The 16490-nt window shown below is 45.7% G+C and overlaps 1 protein-coding gene and 2 long non-coding RNA genes across 10 annotated transcripts in view; all 3 read right to left on the reverse strand.

Moving 5' to 3' along the window:
• Positions 1 to 1100, reverse strand: part of LOC146593088 (uncharacterized) — a 5148-nt gene extending 4048 nt beyond the window's left edge. Inside the window, exon 1 of the long non-coding RNA XR_014896458.1 lies at positions 991 to 1100. This is a non-coding gene — a long non-coding RNA (uncharacterized LOC146593088). The remainder of the gene's footprint in view (positions 1 to 990) is intronic.
• An 887-nt stretch (positions 1101 to 1987) lies between these two features.
• On the reverse strand, positions 1988 to 3057 carry LOC146593089 (uncharacterized). The gene is made up of 2 exons (XR_014896460.1): positions 2799 to 3057; positions 1988 to 2363 (listed from the first exon to the last, which is right to left on the reverse strand). It is a non-coding gene; the product is annotated as an uncharacterized LOC146593089 (long non-coding RNA).
• A 3773-nt stretch (positions 3058 to 6830) lies between these two features.
• Positions 6831 to 16490, reverse strand: part of UNKL (unk like zinc finger) — a 63556-nt gene continuing 53896 nt past the window's right edge. For 7 of the 8 annotated variants that reach the window (XM_085309840.1, XM_085309846.1, XM_085309841.1 and 4 more), the window contains 4 exons: positions 15987 to 16180; positions 14889 to 15143; positions 13633 to 13741; positions 6831 to 10823 (listed from right to left, as the gene is read on the reverse strand). In XM_085309840.1, the coding sequence (XP_085165966.1) occupies positions 10672 to 10823; positions 13633 to 13741; positions 14889 to 15143; positions 15987 to 16180 (710 nt within the window). In that variant the 3' untranslated portion in view covers positions 6831 to 10671. Of the gene's footprint in view, positions 10828 to 13632; positions 13742 to 14888; positions 15144 to 15986; positions 16181 to 16490 lie in introns of all 8 variants that reach the window. The other variant, XM_085309839.1, reaches the window with a different exon arrangement.

Genomic DNA, 16490 nt, shown 5'->3' on the forward strand with positions numbered 1-16490 from the left:
GCTCGCGGCGCGGCGCTGCCCCCGAGGAGCTCCCGCGTTCGAACCGCAGTCCGCCGCAGCCCCGCGAGGCTCGCCCCGAGGCTGCTCTGCCCGTGCCCGAGACCGGCGGGTATCAGCGAGCAGGCTCTGGGGCTGCCCCCGAGCAAGAGTCGCGCGGAGCCGCTCCGGGACGGCACTGCCCGTCCCCGCGACACCGGGAAGCAGCGATAAGGAAGAACTCTCTGCGCTACCGGCCCGTGCGCGCCGGGAAGGGGCGAGGAGCACGGCCCATACAGTTACCCGTGAGGGAAACAGCGGAGAGGAGCGGCGAACACGGCGAGCGGCGCCGCGCGCTTGTGCTACGGCTGCCGGCCGTATTCTCCGCCCGCGGGAGAGGCCGGTCGCGGCGGCGGTACTGGCTTGTGGACACGCGAGGGCAGCAGTGAGCGCGGCGGAGCGCGTTCTGGTGCAGTAGCGCCTGTTCAACACGCGGTGGCAACAATGAGCGCGGCGGACCGGGGTGCGCATGCGCCTACTGTTTCGGTGGCAGACGACCGATATGGCCGCGCGGAAGCCCAGTGCCGGAAGACCCCAGTTCCCGGCATGCCGCGCGAAATAAACATGGTCACCCGGAAGCCCAGTGCCGGAAGACTGCCGCTCCCGGCATGCCGCAGGGGCGCTCCGCCGCGCTCGTTCAAGTTTGACCCTATGGCTATTCCGTTCCGTCCCCACCCCCAACACCGTCCGGGACCCCTCCCGCGACCGGCTCCGGGTCAGTTCCGAAACTGCTTCTGCACCCTTCCCCGCAATCCTGCCTAGGGCTTCCCCTGGGATCCCTCCTCCCCCTCCCAGACACCCCCCTCCCCGCGTACCCGCTTTCCCCCCGCCCTCCACAGCCCCGACGCACCTCCTTCTCCCACCGCCCTCCATGGCCCCGGCGCGTCCCGCTTGTGCCGCCTTGCTCAGGACACTCCTGTCCGCGCGGGACGCGCAGCGCGCAACCCCGCTCACCTCCTCCGCGCTGCAGACGCCCTGCCGCTTCCAGTGGGCGGTGCTCGGCCGCAGCTCCCTTGTGCCGGGACGGGCCCCGGCGCCACCTTGCCCCAAAGGCGGCTCTGCTCCTGGCCTGGGCCCACCCCGCCCCCCGCCATTACCGTCACGCCCCGGGCCCCACAGCCGCAGCCAAGCAGGCAGGAGCAACGGCCCTCAGCCCCAGCGGGGACAGCTGCGGCCGCCAGGGTACCAGAGGCCCCTGCCCCCCCCCGCCCCGGCTCCTGAGAGCAGCTTCCTGAAAGCTCAAGGGAGAGCCCTGGAGTGCACAGGGAGCATTCAGGGGACAAGGGAACAAAGCGGGAGCTGGGGGGGGGGGGCACAAATGTAGAAAAAAGGCGATGACAGAGCAAACAGAATGATTCTGGCACCAAAGGGAAAAGGCAGGCCTTGGGGCACACCCCACAAAACTCTGCAACAGATGACAAAGCTAAACAGAGAACTTTGTCACGTGCCACAAAGCAAACGAAGGGCCTCAAGGCACACGGGAGCTTTGGGAGGCAACCCAAAATGTGAACCAAAGGCTCCTGAGGGCACTAGAGGGCAAACCCGGGGCTCCGGGGCAAAACAAGATACAAACAAAGGGCCTCGGGGCACACCAAAGGGGCCATAAGCCCCCTCACAAGACTCAGCGCAGCTGACGACATGGCACCTGCAGGCTCTCCTCGGCCCCACAGACACACCAGGGAACAGTCCGGTGCCCTCATGCAGCCCTGGAGGGGCCCTGGCTGCCCCCACGATGATGGGAATCACCCCCAAGAGTCCCGAGGGTCCAGGCCACGCAAGGGCAACTCCCCACAGCCCCGGGAACAGCACCAACTTCCCTGGGAACTGCAGGCACTCCAAAGTGCAAGGGGGCTTGGGCATCAGCTCCCAGCCCCAGGCGCAACATGTACCCTTCCCCTCCCAGGCATCACCTTCAGGCAAGGGGACATCCGGAACCACAGACACGACTGCAAAGAATAAATCGGCTGTTTATTGTTTTACTGCACACAAACACCACCTGGGAGCGAGTCTGCCATGGAGCTCAGTGCCGGCACACTTCCCCTTACCCTGTGACACCTGAAGAGTCATTGCCATGCCAGCGTCCGTCTGTCGGGGAAGGGTCCTTGGAAGGGTCCACTGCAGCCCTTGATGCAGCAGGCGTCTGCATAGCCGATGGCCTACCCCTTCTGCTTTTTGCTTCAGGGATAGGAATCAGCTCTGAGAATTGGAGAGGACAACACCTGAGCTCGCCTGCCTGTGCTTCTGCTCTACCCCAGACTAGAGCCCTGCAGGACACTTGCACAGCTCTCGGCTTACCCGTTGGATAAGAAGCCATAAAGTAAAGCTCCCTGTGTCATAAATTTCACTCAGTCAGTGTAGCCAATATAAAAATTTTATTAATTACAGCAAGCAAGATATAGGCAAATATCAGCGCTGGGCGACAGGGGAGTCTCTGCTCTGCCAACTGCCGCGCCTAGACAGGCTTCAGTTCCCCTTTTTATTCTTTTTCCTCTTCCYGTTATCWCGTCCTTCTCATATTACTCTGCGCATGTGTGTCCTGTTGCTAGGGGTTCTTTCTTCTACCTTTCGGTGGAGGTTGTCCCATTTGCAAGCTTGCAAAGCAGATATTCGTTGCAAAGCAGCCGACAAGTACTATCTTGCAAAGTAGATATTCGTTGCACAATAGCCGACAAGCCTTATCTCAAAGAAAGTCGTTATGTACATGTCTGGGTGTCTGGTCTCCTTGCAAAATGAAACAGGATATACATCCTATTCCACCACACCTGCACTACCCGTCCATGGGCACCGGAAAGGTCGATGATCAGGACCCGTGCGCATACCCGTGACCGAAACAGCGGAGAGGAGTGGCGCTGAGCGCGTGTGCGGCGGCTGCCGGCCGTATTCTCCGCCCGGGGAGGCCAGTCGTGGCGGCAGTACTGGCTTGTGGACACGCGAGGGCAGCAGCGAGCAAAGGAAAGACCAGTTCGCATTCGCGCAGCTCGTGTCCAGCACTGCTCTTTGGACACCGCGGGCAGCCACGACTGTGTCAGGACGGCGTGCGCCTGCGCCAGTTCTCGGGTGCGACGTTGCTTCTCTGACACCCGAGGGCAGCAGCGAGCGCCGTGCCGTTGCAGTACTGCTCTTTTGACACGCGAGAGAAGCTGGGAGCATGGGGCATGGATTGCGCGTGCGCACTACTTTCTCGCTACAAGCGCAGCAGCGAGCCCTGCGGAAAGCGCGCATGCCCATTTTAGTTGTGTGCAGTGCAGGTCGTCGCCACCCGATGGTAGCAGCGAGCACCCTGACGCCAATGCGCGTGCGTGTCCCTGCCGTACTGAGGCCTGTTCCTCCGAGGCAGAAGCGAGAACTCCGGAGCCGCGGAGATGAGGGCGTCAGTGCGCATGCGCAAGACTGCGATGAACCAGGCTGGGAGGATCACGCCGGGCGCAGTGCGCATGCGTTTTTTTCGCCTAGCTTTGGTACCAGCTGGTAATGAAGGGTAGCAGCGAGCGCTGCGCTTGCGTGAGCCGTCTTGCTGCACTACTGCAATTCCTTCACCCGACAGCAGCTCCGCAAACTACATAGGGGCTATGTCCCTGGGGTCTTCACACCAAAATCTTGCTTGAAGGCCAGTCCACCTCCCTGCGCCTTCAGGCTGCCTGTGTTTGCAGGAGCAAGGGTGCACAAACTAGCCACTTTGGGAAGGAACCTCAGCCCCAAAGGTGAGAGACACACGCAGGTTGAACGGGGCGGGGAGGGGGGAGAGAAGAGAAGAATGCAAAGAGAACGAGAGGGACAGAGAGCCAGACAAAGGAACAAAGAGCTGGATAGAAAGACAAGGAGTAAAAGAGAAGGATGGAGACCCTGACAGAGAGACAGGGAGCAGAAGAGAGGAAAAGAGGGAGGAAAGGCTCAGAGAGGGATGGAAGAGGCAGAGAGAGGGAGAGGAGAGGAAGGCAGCAAGAAGAGTGCTGGATGGGGGAGAAGGGGATGGAAGATTGACAATGGAAACCTGGACAGAGGGACAGGGAGCTGAAGAAAGGGACAGAAAAAGAGGGATAGCCAACAGATGGCTAGACAGAGGGGTACCAGAAGAGGGGAAAAGAGGGATGTAGAGATGGACAGAGGAAGAGAGACAGAAAGAAGGAGGAAAGTCAGATGGATGGGGAGCCAGAGAGGGGGACAGAAAGGCAGGAGAAGAAAACAGTAACAGAGAGCCAGACAGAGGGCTGGAAACACAAAAAAAAAGAAGGATGGAGAAGTAGAGGAATGGGGAGAGAAAGAGAGGGCTAGCAAGAGAAAGATCGGGAGCTGGACACAGGAATGTGCACACAGGCAGAGGGCCAAATAGAGGGTTGCAGAGGTGGAATGAAGGTTGGGAAGAGAGGGATGGGAATCTGGATAGAAGAGCAACAGGCTGGACAGTGAGATGGAAACTGAAAGAGAAGCATGGACARGCTGATAAAGGGACAGGAAGCCAGACAGGGAGGAAGAGAGGGATGTAAAGGAGGACAGGAATGGTGATCCAGATAGAGGGAGGGTGAAAGAAAGAGACAGATGGAAAGAGAGAGATGGAGAAGTGGACAGAGGGATGGAGTGAGGAAAAGAGGTATGGGAACTTTGATCAAAAGGGAGGGAGCCAGAGATGGACGGAGGGTCAGATAGAGGAACAGGGAGCACGAGAGAGTAAAAGAGGGCTGGAGAGCTGGGTAGAGGTCAGAATCAATGCATAAGCAGCAGGATGGAGGAAGGTGAAGAGGCATGAGGCACAAGAGGTGGAGGAACAGAGAGTAGAAGGGAGGCAGAGATGAAGAACAGTGTGACAGGGACTGGAGGGAAGAGAGGGGGAAACTAAGACACAGTGGGCAGGAGCACGGCCCTGAAGGCCGAGGCTCACCGCGGCTCCTGCCCTCGGCGCCTCAGGCCGCGAGGGACGCTCTCGGCCTCAGTCTGCTCCTCCGGTCGCCGCGGTGACGGCGCCGCAACTCGTGCTGCGGACGATCCCGCAGGCCCTGTAGAAGCAGGCGCCAGTGGCCAGCAGCCGCGCACGCGCTGTGAGAGCAGTGTCTGATTGGCTGAGCAAAACCGACCGAACTTTCCGTTGGTCTGCGTGAAGCCGCTCGGCGATTGGTCTCGCGGGGGCGGGAGCGGGGGGGGCGGACTCAGTCCCGGCTCCCTCCGCGGGCGGTGGAGGGCGGCAGCCGCTTGATGGTCGCTTGCTAGTGGCGGCCTCGGGACAGGCTCTGCGGCCTCGGGGCAGGCTGGGGGGTATTTGGGCGTCGCAGTGAGTTATGGGACAAGTCCGGGGCAGTTTGGGCAGCGGCGCGAGCTATCAGGCAGGATTTGTCTCACAGGCCGTCTTCGGGGAGGCCTGAAAGAGGGTGTAGGATGTTTTCACGGCCCTGGGGCAAGTTGGTGGGCATTTGGGCAGGGTATTGAGGGGTTGTGGGCCATGGGGCAGGATTCAGAGGATGGTCTCTGGGGGCCCTGAAGGGGCCCTGGAGTATTTGGGGGCCTTGGGGCAGGTTTGCAGATCTTTGGAAGCAGTTGGGCAGGGTTTGGGGGCCGATGAGAGCTCGTGGGCACAGAGTTTTAGGGCCCTGGCACAGAGTTTAGAGATCGTTGGGGTCTATGAAGTCACTGTGCTCCTGTTGCACACAATGAGAACCTTGGTGCAGCGTGAGGCCTGTAGGAACCAAATCAGTATTGAGGTGTGCTGAATCCAGGTGGGTTGCAGGGTGTCCAGCAGGACCTTGCTGTTTACCCTAATTTAATAGCATCTGTACTATTTCAGAATAAAATGCATTCAAGAGATAGTTTGTGTTTGTCTTACTGAGAAAAGGCCAGAGGATGCTGCAAGGGAGGTTGGGGGATCCCCTGGGGGTGCTAAAGGCTGCAGGGCAGTCTGTAGGGGGCATCCATGCCCCTGCCTAGTTCAGGAGGTCTGCACCTCCCTCCCAGTGGTATCAGGGCATCCATCAGGCTTCCACACAGCATGGGATCAGGGGTGTATGCCCATCTGTGCAGGCACTGCAAAGCCAGGACCCACAGAGGGAGACGGGAGATGTTTGGGGTCACAGGGAGCCTAGGGACAGGATAGVGGGAGTTGCTGTTGGGGCAGGGTTTGGGGGTGCTCTAGAGGTCTGGGGGTCAGGAGGGGAAGAGTTATGTGGGCTGGGAGCTTTTGTAGCCTGGTTTGAAGGGTACCCACAAGACCCTCAGTGGTGGTGGGTTTACAGGCAGGGGTCAGAGTGGGGGTCCCACTCCAGTGGGGTGTTAGTGCCTTGGATATTGTGTATAGGTGGCCCAGTAGGAAATACCAGAGAAGAAATGGAGACCTCAGGGACTGTGGAGGAGACAAAGAGCTTGCACTTTCTATTCTTTCAGACCATCTTCCCTTTCCCTTTCGTCCACATTTGCCCCTGTTCAGACAACCCAGAACTGCTCTCACCACACTTCAGACCGACTCACCTGCCAGACGCACAGGGCTCCCCTCACATCAGCATGCCCAAAGCCCATTTGTGTTTCATCTCTCCAGAAAACCGTGGTGAACCCCCATCCTGAGTACTGTACACAGTTTTATTCTCTGCATCTCATGAAGGACAAAGTGTTGAGTCAGAAAAGGCACAAAAATAATCAGGTATAAGGTGAAGCTAAATAGGCTGCTTATGATACTAAGATCTCTCTCTTTACTGAAGCTATAAACTTCAATTTCTATGTTTGAAAAACCCTGATGATATGATTAGGAATGCACTAGTTAAGATTCCAGGGGAAAACATATCTGTAAAAATTTAATTCTCTAAACTCAACATAGCTCAGAAATAAAGATCAAAATTTTATTTTTATGTTGATAATAAAAATAATTCCATGACTTCTGTAAACCATTGCATAAATGCTATAGTGTAAAAAAGTTTAACAAGTGTTAACAATTTTAAACAATTCACTACAAGTAAATGAGTATGCATTATAAATAATACATTTTGTATTAAGAACAGTTCCATTCACAAAATCATCTCTGTCTGTACACTCAAAACATTAATGGCTTCCATAAATTAATATGAGTAAAAATTCAATATTTATTTAAGGTCTGATGTTGACCACAGTTACACAAATATATTTTGACAGTTATAACATTACTACTCGTATTTAATACTAGGATACTCTGAATGGCAATACATAACAGAACAAATGTGTCTTTAATAATCCGCTATTCAAAGAAAACTAGTAATAAGCCTATAACATGCAGCTTGGGATCTATCTGAAATTAGCATACTTTCGGTTACAGCTCTTAACTGCAAAAACCCTGAGAAATCAGAATTTTAATCTATTATTCCCCAGGCTAAAATAATTATGACAGCATAATGACATTCACATTGAAGATTACATTCTTACATAAATTAACATGAAACTTTCTCAAATAGGAGAATGAACCTTGAAAATCTACTTGTYTTAGTTTTATATACTTTGTAAATCCAAATTACCACATTGTATTCTCGCTAAAATATATTTTTAGTGTATCTAGTTTCTAGACAGTGAATATAACACAAGGACAAATACTTATAAAGGTCACATTTCCTTCTATCTTCTTCTAAATAGTCATCTCTAGTCAGCTGCATATGGTATATTATCCTCCATTTTAAAATTAAAGATACATATTAATATATTTGCTGTTGACTTGTTTTAATAAGATACAGGAATCTTTGCTAATAATTCCTCCTAAAAATGATTTTGTGAAGAACACTTACAGTATTTTCATGTGAATGCTATCTGATTCACATGATTACTAAAGGTAATTCCATCTATAATTGTAACAAGCCACCCAATCTGAGAATTTCACAAACACATACATTTCTTTGGTCTGGTCTGTGTTTTTTCCTTCTTGACCAAATAGTTTGATTTAAATGTGTCCATAATTAAGCACAAGAGAAGCTTACAGGGAACACCTGCAAAATTTTCAGTAATGATATACAATAGGACACACTTACATCCTTATTTTCAAGATTCATCATTGTAAAATGCAAAAATACAACTGTTTAAAAAGCAACTGACTAAACACACTTATTAGTTGATTTCCTCTAAAAATGCAGCACATACAAACTATGAATGTCATTCTGATTATTCACTCTGCAAGTGCTGTTAAAAATGGTCTTTTTTGGTGTCACAAGATAAGGAAAATCTCCTATTACTACAAAAAAAGACAAATAGCCCTACAATCATAGGCAAATGCACTAAAATACAAATGAAGTACTATAAACTTTGACAAGACGGCACAAAAACATACTTCCAAATCTCTTAAGTAACAAATGTCACAATGCTGCATATGACCACCACGTGGACTACGCTGGCTTCCTCTAAAAGACCACAGCAAAAGTTTTCACTAAGACACTTCTAAAAATTTTTGTTAGCATACTGGTTGCAGAATGTTGTTCCACGCTGTAGATAAATATAGTAGACTTGTTTCCCAAACCTACTGCTTCTTTGAAAATATGTAAAATAATTTCAAACTATAATTACACATTCCTCTGATTTGGTTACCGTTTAAAAATCTTCTATAATTAATTTTGCTTTAGTCCAAAGTGCTGTTACGGTTCAAAAATCAGACTTTTTCATATACTGCACAAATGCAAAAAGACATTAAACCTACAGCTACACTTGATGATCCAAGCTTCTCTTTTAAAAAGTTCAAAGCTGGCTGCACCTTTAAAACACAGAAATATATCTTATTTTAGGACAGAAAACTGTAGTTGAAAATGCAAGTACAGTCTAATTTTACACCTAATACAAACCTTTGAAAGAAGCTGTGTCAAAGTCAGTGAAATCACATTACTAAACCCAACTTTGATCTTTATTGATCTTTGATCTTTAAATTACTACTACAATTTTCAGATAACATTTTGAAACAGAAACAAGTAGAAATACATTTAAGATTTTATCGTACTTCTCCCTTCTCAAAAGGTCTGTAAGTTTTTTTGCAGACTGATGTGTTTTAGAAAGCAGCAATGAATCTGTACATTTAGATATTAAATGTGTAGCTTTTTTTGCTAAGTCAAGCCTTTGTATAAAGTGCACAAAACCCCAATGGTAATACAGTGATTTAATTACTTTTCTCTTGGGCCCTTTAACACTGAGACAATTCTAAAAGCTCTATTTCAACAATAATAATTTTTAGTATACACCTTGGTTTTTTTCAGCACAATTGAGCCATAAATAGATTAACTCTTTGCTGCCTGTGTGAACTCACTTCTTGTATGAATACRGAGTACAGAGATACAAATTATGTAACACAGTAGTAGGTCATTTCAATGTACGGCATACTAGTATCGCACCTGTATTTAACAGGAAAAGCAACAACATAGGCAATTAATTCCTTTGAAGAAAATAGCCAATATACAGTGTTCACATACAGGAATTAACTTCTCCTGAATTGCATATTCCCAGCTACCAGGATGAAATAAGGACATTACCCTCTTTTAAAAGAATCACTGTGTCAAAGTGCCACTGCCTGATTCCACGTTTGATTTCATAGTACCATTCAAACGTGTATTATTCTGTCATTCAAAAAAAGTGTATTTTTAGACATTTATAAAAGTAAGAGATAGGCTCTAATTATCATCAAATTATACAATACAAAATTAAGAGCTAGAAACTATTTGCAAAATCTCTTTTTTATGTCTTCTGCTGTTTAAAGGGTATTTGGCATAGGCACTTGGTAAGAGTCATCATATATAATACATCTGCTCCTGATGCATACCACACACGTTAGAGGATGTACAAAAAGTTTAAGACTGCAAACATCCAAACTGAGGGAAATATGCAGGTGCACAGTTTACTAAAACTGATCCATTTCAAAACATATGTGCCTCACTGTTTTTTCTCTGATACACTTATAAATACCATAGTATGTAGTTAACTTGTAAACTGTAAAAATTCTAGGTAAGTTCTCTTTTCTATTTAATAGTATTATGATTTAACAGTAAAACTTTGTGAAATATTTTAAATGTTTTAATTCACAGTACACATATAAAGCTTCAAATTATTGCATATTGAAAAAAATAAACATAAAAACTAGAAAGCAGCTTGAAGCAATTTGTAACATATTCTCTAACAATAAAAACCAACAATTAAAAAGTGCTTTTACATGAATCAGAGTTCTTCAAATAATCAAGTAAACATAGTGTTAGACCGATTTCAATACACTGACTCTGGCATACCACGCAGAACAGAAATGGCAAAAGGGCCATTTCTGCTGTTGATGTGTTGTTACTGTATCTACATATCTATTTTTAGTTAACGGAAATAACAGGTATAAACACTTCATTCAGGCATTACGGTAAGATTTATACAAAGTGACTACAGTGCAAAGGAACCCAAGTAGCTTGCGCACTAGGAATGTAAGTGGAAGTTGAAAAGGCTGGAACATGGTTGGGGGAATGAAAGAACTTCAAGAGCATAGAACCTCACCAAAATTAAGAGGTTGATATGTAAAGGTGAGCAAACTATTCTCTATTTTAAAACAACTAAGTTAATCATATCATAACGGAAATCAGTCTAACACTATTAAATGGATTAATTACTATTGATATAGTTCTTATATAAAATACTAGAACATAAAATATATTTAATTCATAAACATGATATAAGTGCTATGCCTCTACATTACCACTGATTTTTTGTTTTCTTGCAACAAGGACATTCTTCTTGTTTAGCTGCACAGTTGTCACAAAGTACATAATGCTGACATGGAGGCAGGATGATGCTACGATCACCTTCTTGACATACAACACACTTCTTTGATCGAAGATGAAAAACTACCTGTAAAAAGATTACTACACTTAATAAAAAAAAAAGATTCTGAGATATACAATCACGGACTAGCAGCTTTATGCTTAGCAGTCCTGGATAAACTTCTAATTTAACACCACATAAAGGATGATGTTTTTCTTTGATGACTAGCCCAATTGAGAGTTGTAAGAGCAGAGTATGCATAAGCAATATTTAGATTAGCAGCTGGAGGAGTACCAGAGCATTTAGGAAGTATCTAGACAGACTCCAGACTAAAATTTGCCTGTTAATGGGCATTAATGATGCAAACCAGAATTAAAGGAGAGGAATAAGCCTTTGTCTTTGTCATACAGTCTCTTATTTTGGCATTTCAAACCACTCATATTTTCTTCTTGCTGTGGGAGACATTTGCATGAAGACCAAATGGAAGCTTCCCAAATGTGTGATACCTTGAATAACGCTACTGATACAAACCTTGGGGAGCATGCTACAACTGCAAATAAATGCCTCCATGTGATGAGCTATATCCACCCTATCAAGAAACAGGAAGAATTCAAAGGCATCTATAAGCCATGTTAACTTTTGAAAGGAGAGCATGGCCAGATTAAAAGAAGAATCTGGAACACTGTGCATGGCAGTGCCTAAAACAACAGCCTTCTGCTGGTATACATGCTGGTATAGGAAACCTGAAAAACCAAGGAGCTGGAAAGGCTAGTCATGGCTCCATTCACACCTGCCTAGCTGAGATGACTTTTATTTCAGTATCTACTGTTTTTGTTGATGAGAAATCTCAGGATTCTTCTACTCCTCTTTAAAATCCCTCAGGAGAAAAACCACAGTGCTCTCTAACCCAATACAAAGTCCCATAATCATATGTGGGAACARGAGCCTGGTAATTAGCAACTACTTTCTCACCAAAGACTTAAATGCGTTTTAGAGTCTTCTAAAGAAAACCTGGCCTTTTTTGCTGATACTAATTGCACTGGACAGGAGGTTTGCTGAGACAAAGATGACACTGCTGATCTCAAATAGGTACCAGAGAATGGGACACTGTTCCAGTAGTAAAAGGAAGTAATTTTTGTTTGAACTGTCTTGTCATCGTCAAAACAAAAGAGCAAGAACTGGCATCACATGTGGTGTCTCTATCTTTTGTGATTGCAGGGAAGAAAGTAGTGTGGAATCAGACTGTGCTCAAAAAGGTTTGAAGCAGGAACCAGCCTTTTGGTGCCTGGATCAGTAAATGGTCGTTATTATCTTTTTTGTCATGCTCACAGGACAAATGGCATCTGACCTTCCTAGCTTTGAGAGCCCTCCGAAATGCCCTCAAGCAGGCAGCCAAAGAGCACCTTAACCTCTGGCAGGAATTTCAGAGAAGGTGTCAACTGTTTTGGCTGTTGCCCCACCTCAAGGTTGGCAGGGGGTACCTCCTGCAGAATAGGAATTCCTTGCAGACAGCATGAGGCAGATAGTAATAGAGCAAAACTTGGCAACAAAGAATATTTTATTAAGTAAGACTGGGAATCTGGGAGCCCTGATTTTCACAGCAGTCAGTAATCAGTGTTGGCTGAGAGGCTTATGACTAAGAGACTGACTTTACAATTGCGTAGTTGAGACACTGGTTCCACTTTCATCTGTCAAAACCCCACGTCTCCGTTTCTTTGACTTTTCAGCTTGCTCTAACAGATGAAGCTGGTTAGTTTCAACAAGTCAGATTACTGCATGTCAGCACTCCAAAGGCCACTTCCAGGTGGCCTTTCTGGTCTAGAACACCTCACAGACAGCCGTAAGGCCTACACAAGAACCAAATTTGTCCATCAAGTAATTTACCAGTTGGAGAGTCACTTAGGCTGTTCCAAAAGAAAATCAATAGCCTCAATGTCAAAGAAGAGAGAGGTTAATCTGGTCTCATTCTCTGAAAACTAAGCATGAATTTGTCAACTGTTCTCTTGAGGAGAAACTACTGTAGATGGATATATTTTGTCTCTCTGCTTGGGGTTGGGGGTTTTAAATCCCTCAAGATCCTGCATATGGCAATACTGTTGGTCTTCTTGAAGCAGCAGAGGAGGCACTCAAATGAAAAATCACATGCTGAAATATGCATCTCACAACACACTCATGTCCTAGCTGGCTCTTAGGCCATGTTCAGGAGATTTAAAGAGAATATGGAAGAAAAGCCTGAGTCCAAATGCTCCAGGCCAAGCTCCCGGTAATGCATCACAGKTAAAACAATTAGTAAAAATGTTCTGCTTCTCTGATAGGAATTTAAAAGAATCAGAAAGAGATGTCCAAGTCAACTTGGACAACAAGTTGACCATGAGCCAGCAATGTGCCCTTGTGGCCAGGAAGACTAATGGTATCCTTGGGTGCATTAGGAAGGCCATTGCCAGCAGGTCAAGGGAGGTGATCCTGCCCCTCTACTCAGCCATGGTGAGCCCTCATCTCAAGTTCTGTGTCCAGTTCTGGGCTCCCCAGAACAAGAAAGACATGGAACTACCAGAGGGCGTCCAGCGTAGGGCTACAAAGATGATCAGAGGACTGGAGCACCTCCCCTATGGGGAAAGGCTGCGACAGCTGGGCCTGTTTAGCCTGGAGAAGAGAAGACAGAGGGAATCTTATCAATGTGTACCAGTATCCGAAGGGAGGGTGTCAAGGGGATGGGGCTAAACTCTTTTCAGTAGTGCCATGCAACAGGACAAGAGGCAATGGTCACAAACTGAAACACAGCAAGTTCTGCCTGAATATAAGGAGGAATTTCTTTCCTGTGACAGTGACAGAGCACTGGAACAGGTTGCCCAGAGAGGTTGCGGAGTCTCCTTCTCTGGAGATATTCAAAACCTGCCTGGATGCGATCCTGTCTAACATGCTCTAGGTGACCTTGCTTGAGCAGGGAGGTTGGACTAGATGATCTCCAGAGGTTCCTTCCAACCTTACCCATTCTGTGATTCTGTGAAAGAGGAGAAACAAAACAGAAATGGAATAAGTGAAAGCAAATACAAGAGAAATTTGAGATCTGTTTCAGAAAGTAATGTAGCCACAATGAATACTCTCCCTCTGTCTAGTTAAGAAAAAACAGTAGTACATAAGTTTGTTGTGGCCTCTGGACCCACATATCAGCAGACAGGGCTACAGTACTCCTATGGCTAACACAAAAGCTAGTAAGAAGGGTTTTCTATTTGTTGTGCACAGTTATCCAAAAACTGAAGGTCCTTGTAGACTCTCATTGGTATAGAATTAGTCATTTTCAAATAACATGTACTTCAACATGCTTTGGCTCATCTATAGCAGTATGCCCCTAAAATGATTAAGGGCTTGAAGCATCTCACATACGAGGAGAGGCTGAGCTGGGATTGTTTAGCCTTGAGAAGAGAAGGCTTGGGGGGATCATATCAATGAGTATAGTGGAAATGGGTAAAGAAGATGGAGCCAGACTCTTCTTGGTAATATCCAGTGAAAGGGCAAGAGGCATAGGAGAAAAACTGAAATACCAGGAATTCCATTTAAACAGAAGGGTTTTTTTGTTTGTTTTTACTGTGAGGTGGTCAAACACGAGAGCAGGATGCCCAGAGAAATTGCAGAGTCTCCATCCTCAGCCATATTCAAAACCCAACTGGACACATCCCTGAGCAGCCTGCTATAGCCGCTCGTATATTTGAGCAGGAAGTTGGACTAAATGATCTCCACAGGTCCCTTTTAACCTTAATGATTTTATGCTCCAAGTCTGCACTAGGCTCTCTGACTACACAAATTCCTAGTACAGAATCTCAACACCTACTTTCTAAACAAGCAAAAAACATGCAAATGTTTTTAACTACCTAGGTAGTGGTCAATACAATAGGGTTAAGAGCTGGCTTTAGATCTCTTAAAATCATCCCAAGAATTCTTGTAAATTACTTATCATTTCTTCTGATAGCTGATCACAGAATTAGAAGAATCCATTGTGTTGAGGAATCTGAACCACTCCATAAAAGAAAAACTTTAATTGAGAGCAATGTCACTGTTTGAAATGTAACCTGGCATAAATATCCTATTGAAGGTTACTGAGTTGCCGGTTTCAATTAATGAAAAATAGTTGCACAGATGAAGAAACTCACCTCATCCACTGTTTCTAAATCTAAGCGCAGACGACTTTGTAAGGAACGAAGCTTTGGTAAGGATATCTTTTCTATATCTCCATAGTTTTTCATATAAGATAATGTAGTAGATAGACAAGCAGCAAACTGCTCCTTCAGCTTTTTTAATTTACTTTCCACTTCCTCTTTCTTCTGAAGAGCAAGTTGTTTGTCAGCATCTGCCACATTAGCACGTTCTTTTGCTTCTTGAGCCTCTTTTTGCCATGCATCACATGCCTGAGAGAAAAAGATTTGCAGAATATAGTAAAAATAATTTAAAAATTAAAATCAGAAGAACAAATGCAAAAGCCTTCAAAAAAGCATGTAATGTCTGATTTTAGACATTACAATGCACTTGCTATCACTTTAATGCTTTTCCATACTTATTCTGCTCTTTAATTATAAACTCTTCTTGTTTTGTCTTAAACTAAATTTTATGTGTCATTGTTGATTGTCTATACATAGCCAGGAGCCTTTTTGGAGCTGTATAAATAAAACACATTTTAAATGTTCAGTTCATAATTTCACGTCAAGAGACGTCAACACCTGCCAAAATATTGTAGAACTATTTAACTATTCCTTGGCAYAGAGAGAACAGTATGAGGGGAAAGAAAGGACTACAGAAAGTGTGCACTACATTGGCAGGTATCAACAACCTCAGTTTTACTACTGAGATAGCTGGATAGCATCCAGGCACAGTAYACAACCTTAGCTGCTGGCAAGCCATTGCTTTTTTCTGTGCTTACCATCTGAAATAGGTATAGAAAGGGAGATAATGTCTCTAGTTACTTAAACATTGAGATAGGTTGCTGTTCAGCACTATCTTGAAGCTAATTGTCCTTGTCTAGTGAAGGAGATTAGCTTGCAGAAAATGAATTTCTCTTTACTGCTTGATTTCCTTTATGCTGCTAGCTCATTTTGGAGATGGAAAAAGAAAACAGCGTACCTGATTGATTAATTTGATATATTGTAACAAAACCCTAGGTCCAAGGATAATGAAACATATAAAATGGAAGAACAGTAGGAGATATATGTTAAAAATATATATAGAAAATTTAATACTACCATAAATTAGTGTACCTGTTTTACTTGTTGCCAAGAATCTTCCCATTGTTTTATTTTTCTTTTGGCATCATCAAGTTCCTGTCTGACTTGAGTTAGTTCGTTCCCACTGATGCTTGAATTTATTGAGGGGGTAGTGCCATTGCTCAGTACCGGGGATGGACTAGGAGAAAAACTCCCTGTTACAAAGTCCCAAATGCTCCCATTTAAACCTGTCAAACAAAGGCAGAAAAAAGCCTAAACATTCTGCAAAACCTGTCACTGAATGTTTCACATGCAGAATTAACTAAATGCACTACATATGCAAACYGTGTAATTTTAGCGGCAAGACACATACTGTTACGTCACTATTGTCAGAATCGTGACAATCCAGAAAATGTTTACAATATTTAAAACAAGTCAGCAAACTTATCATGTGCTTTTTCTTGCCTTTTTAATGAAACAAAGTACAGTCCACTAAAAGGAAAGGAAGAGCAATAATTTACGTCTATCCAAAAATTTCTGCTCCCCACACCTCTTACA

This window comes from Rhea americana, unplaced genomic scaffold (assembly GCF_003343005.1).
Source record: "Rhea americana isolate MKP2758 unplaced genomic scaffold, rheAme1 scaffold_305, whole genome shotgun sequence".
NCBI lineage: Eukaryota > Metazoa > Chordata > Aves > Rheiformes > Rheidae > Rhea > Rhea americana.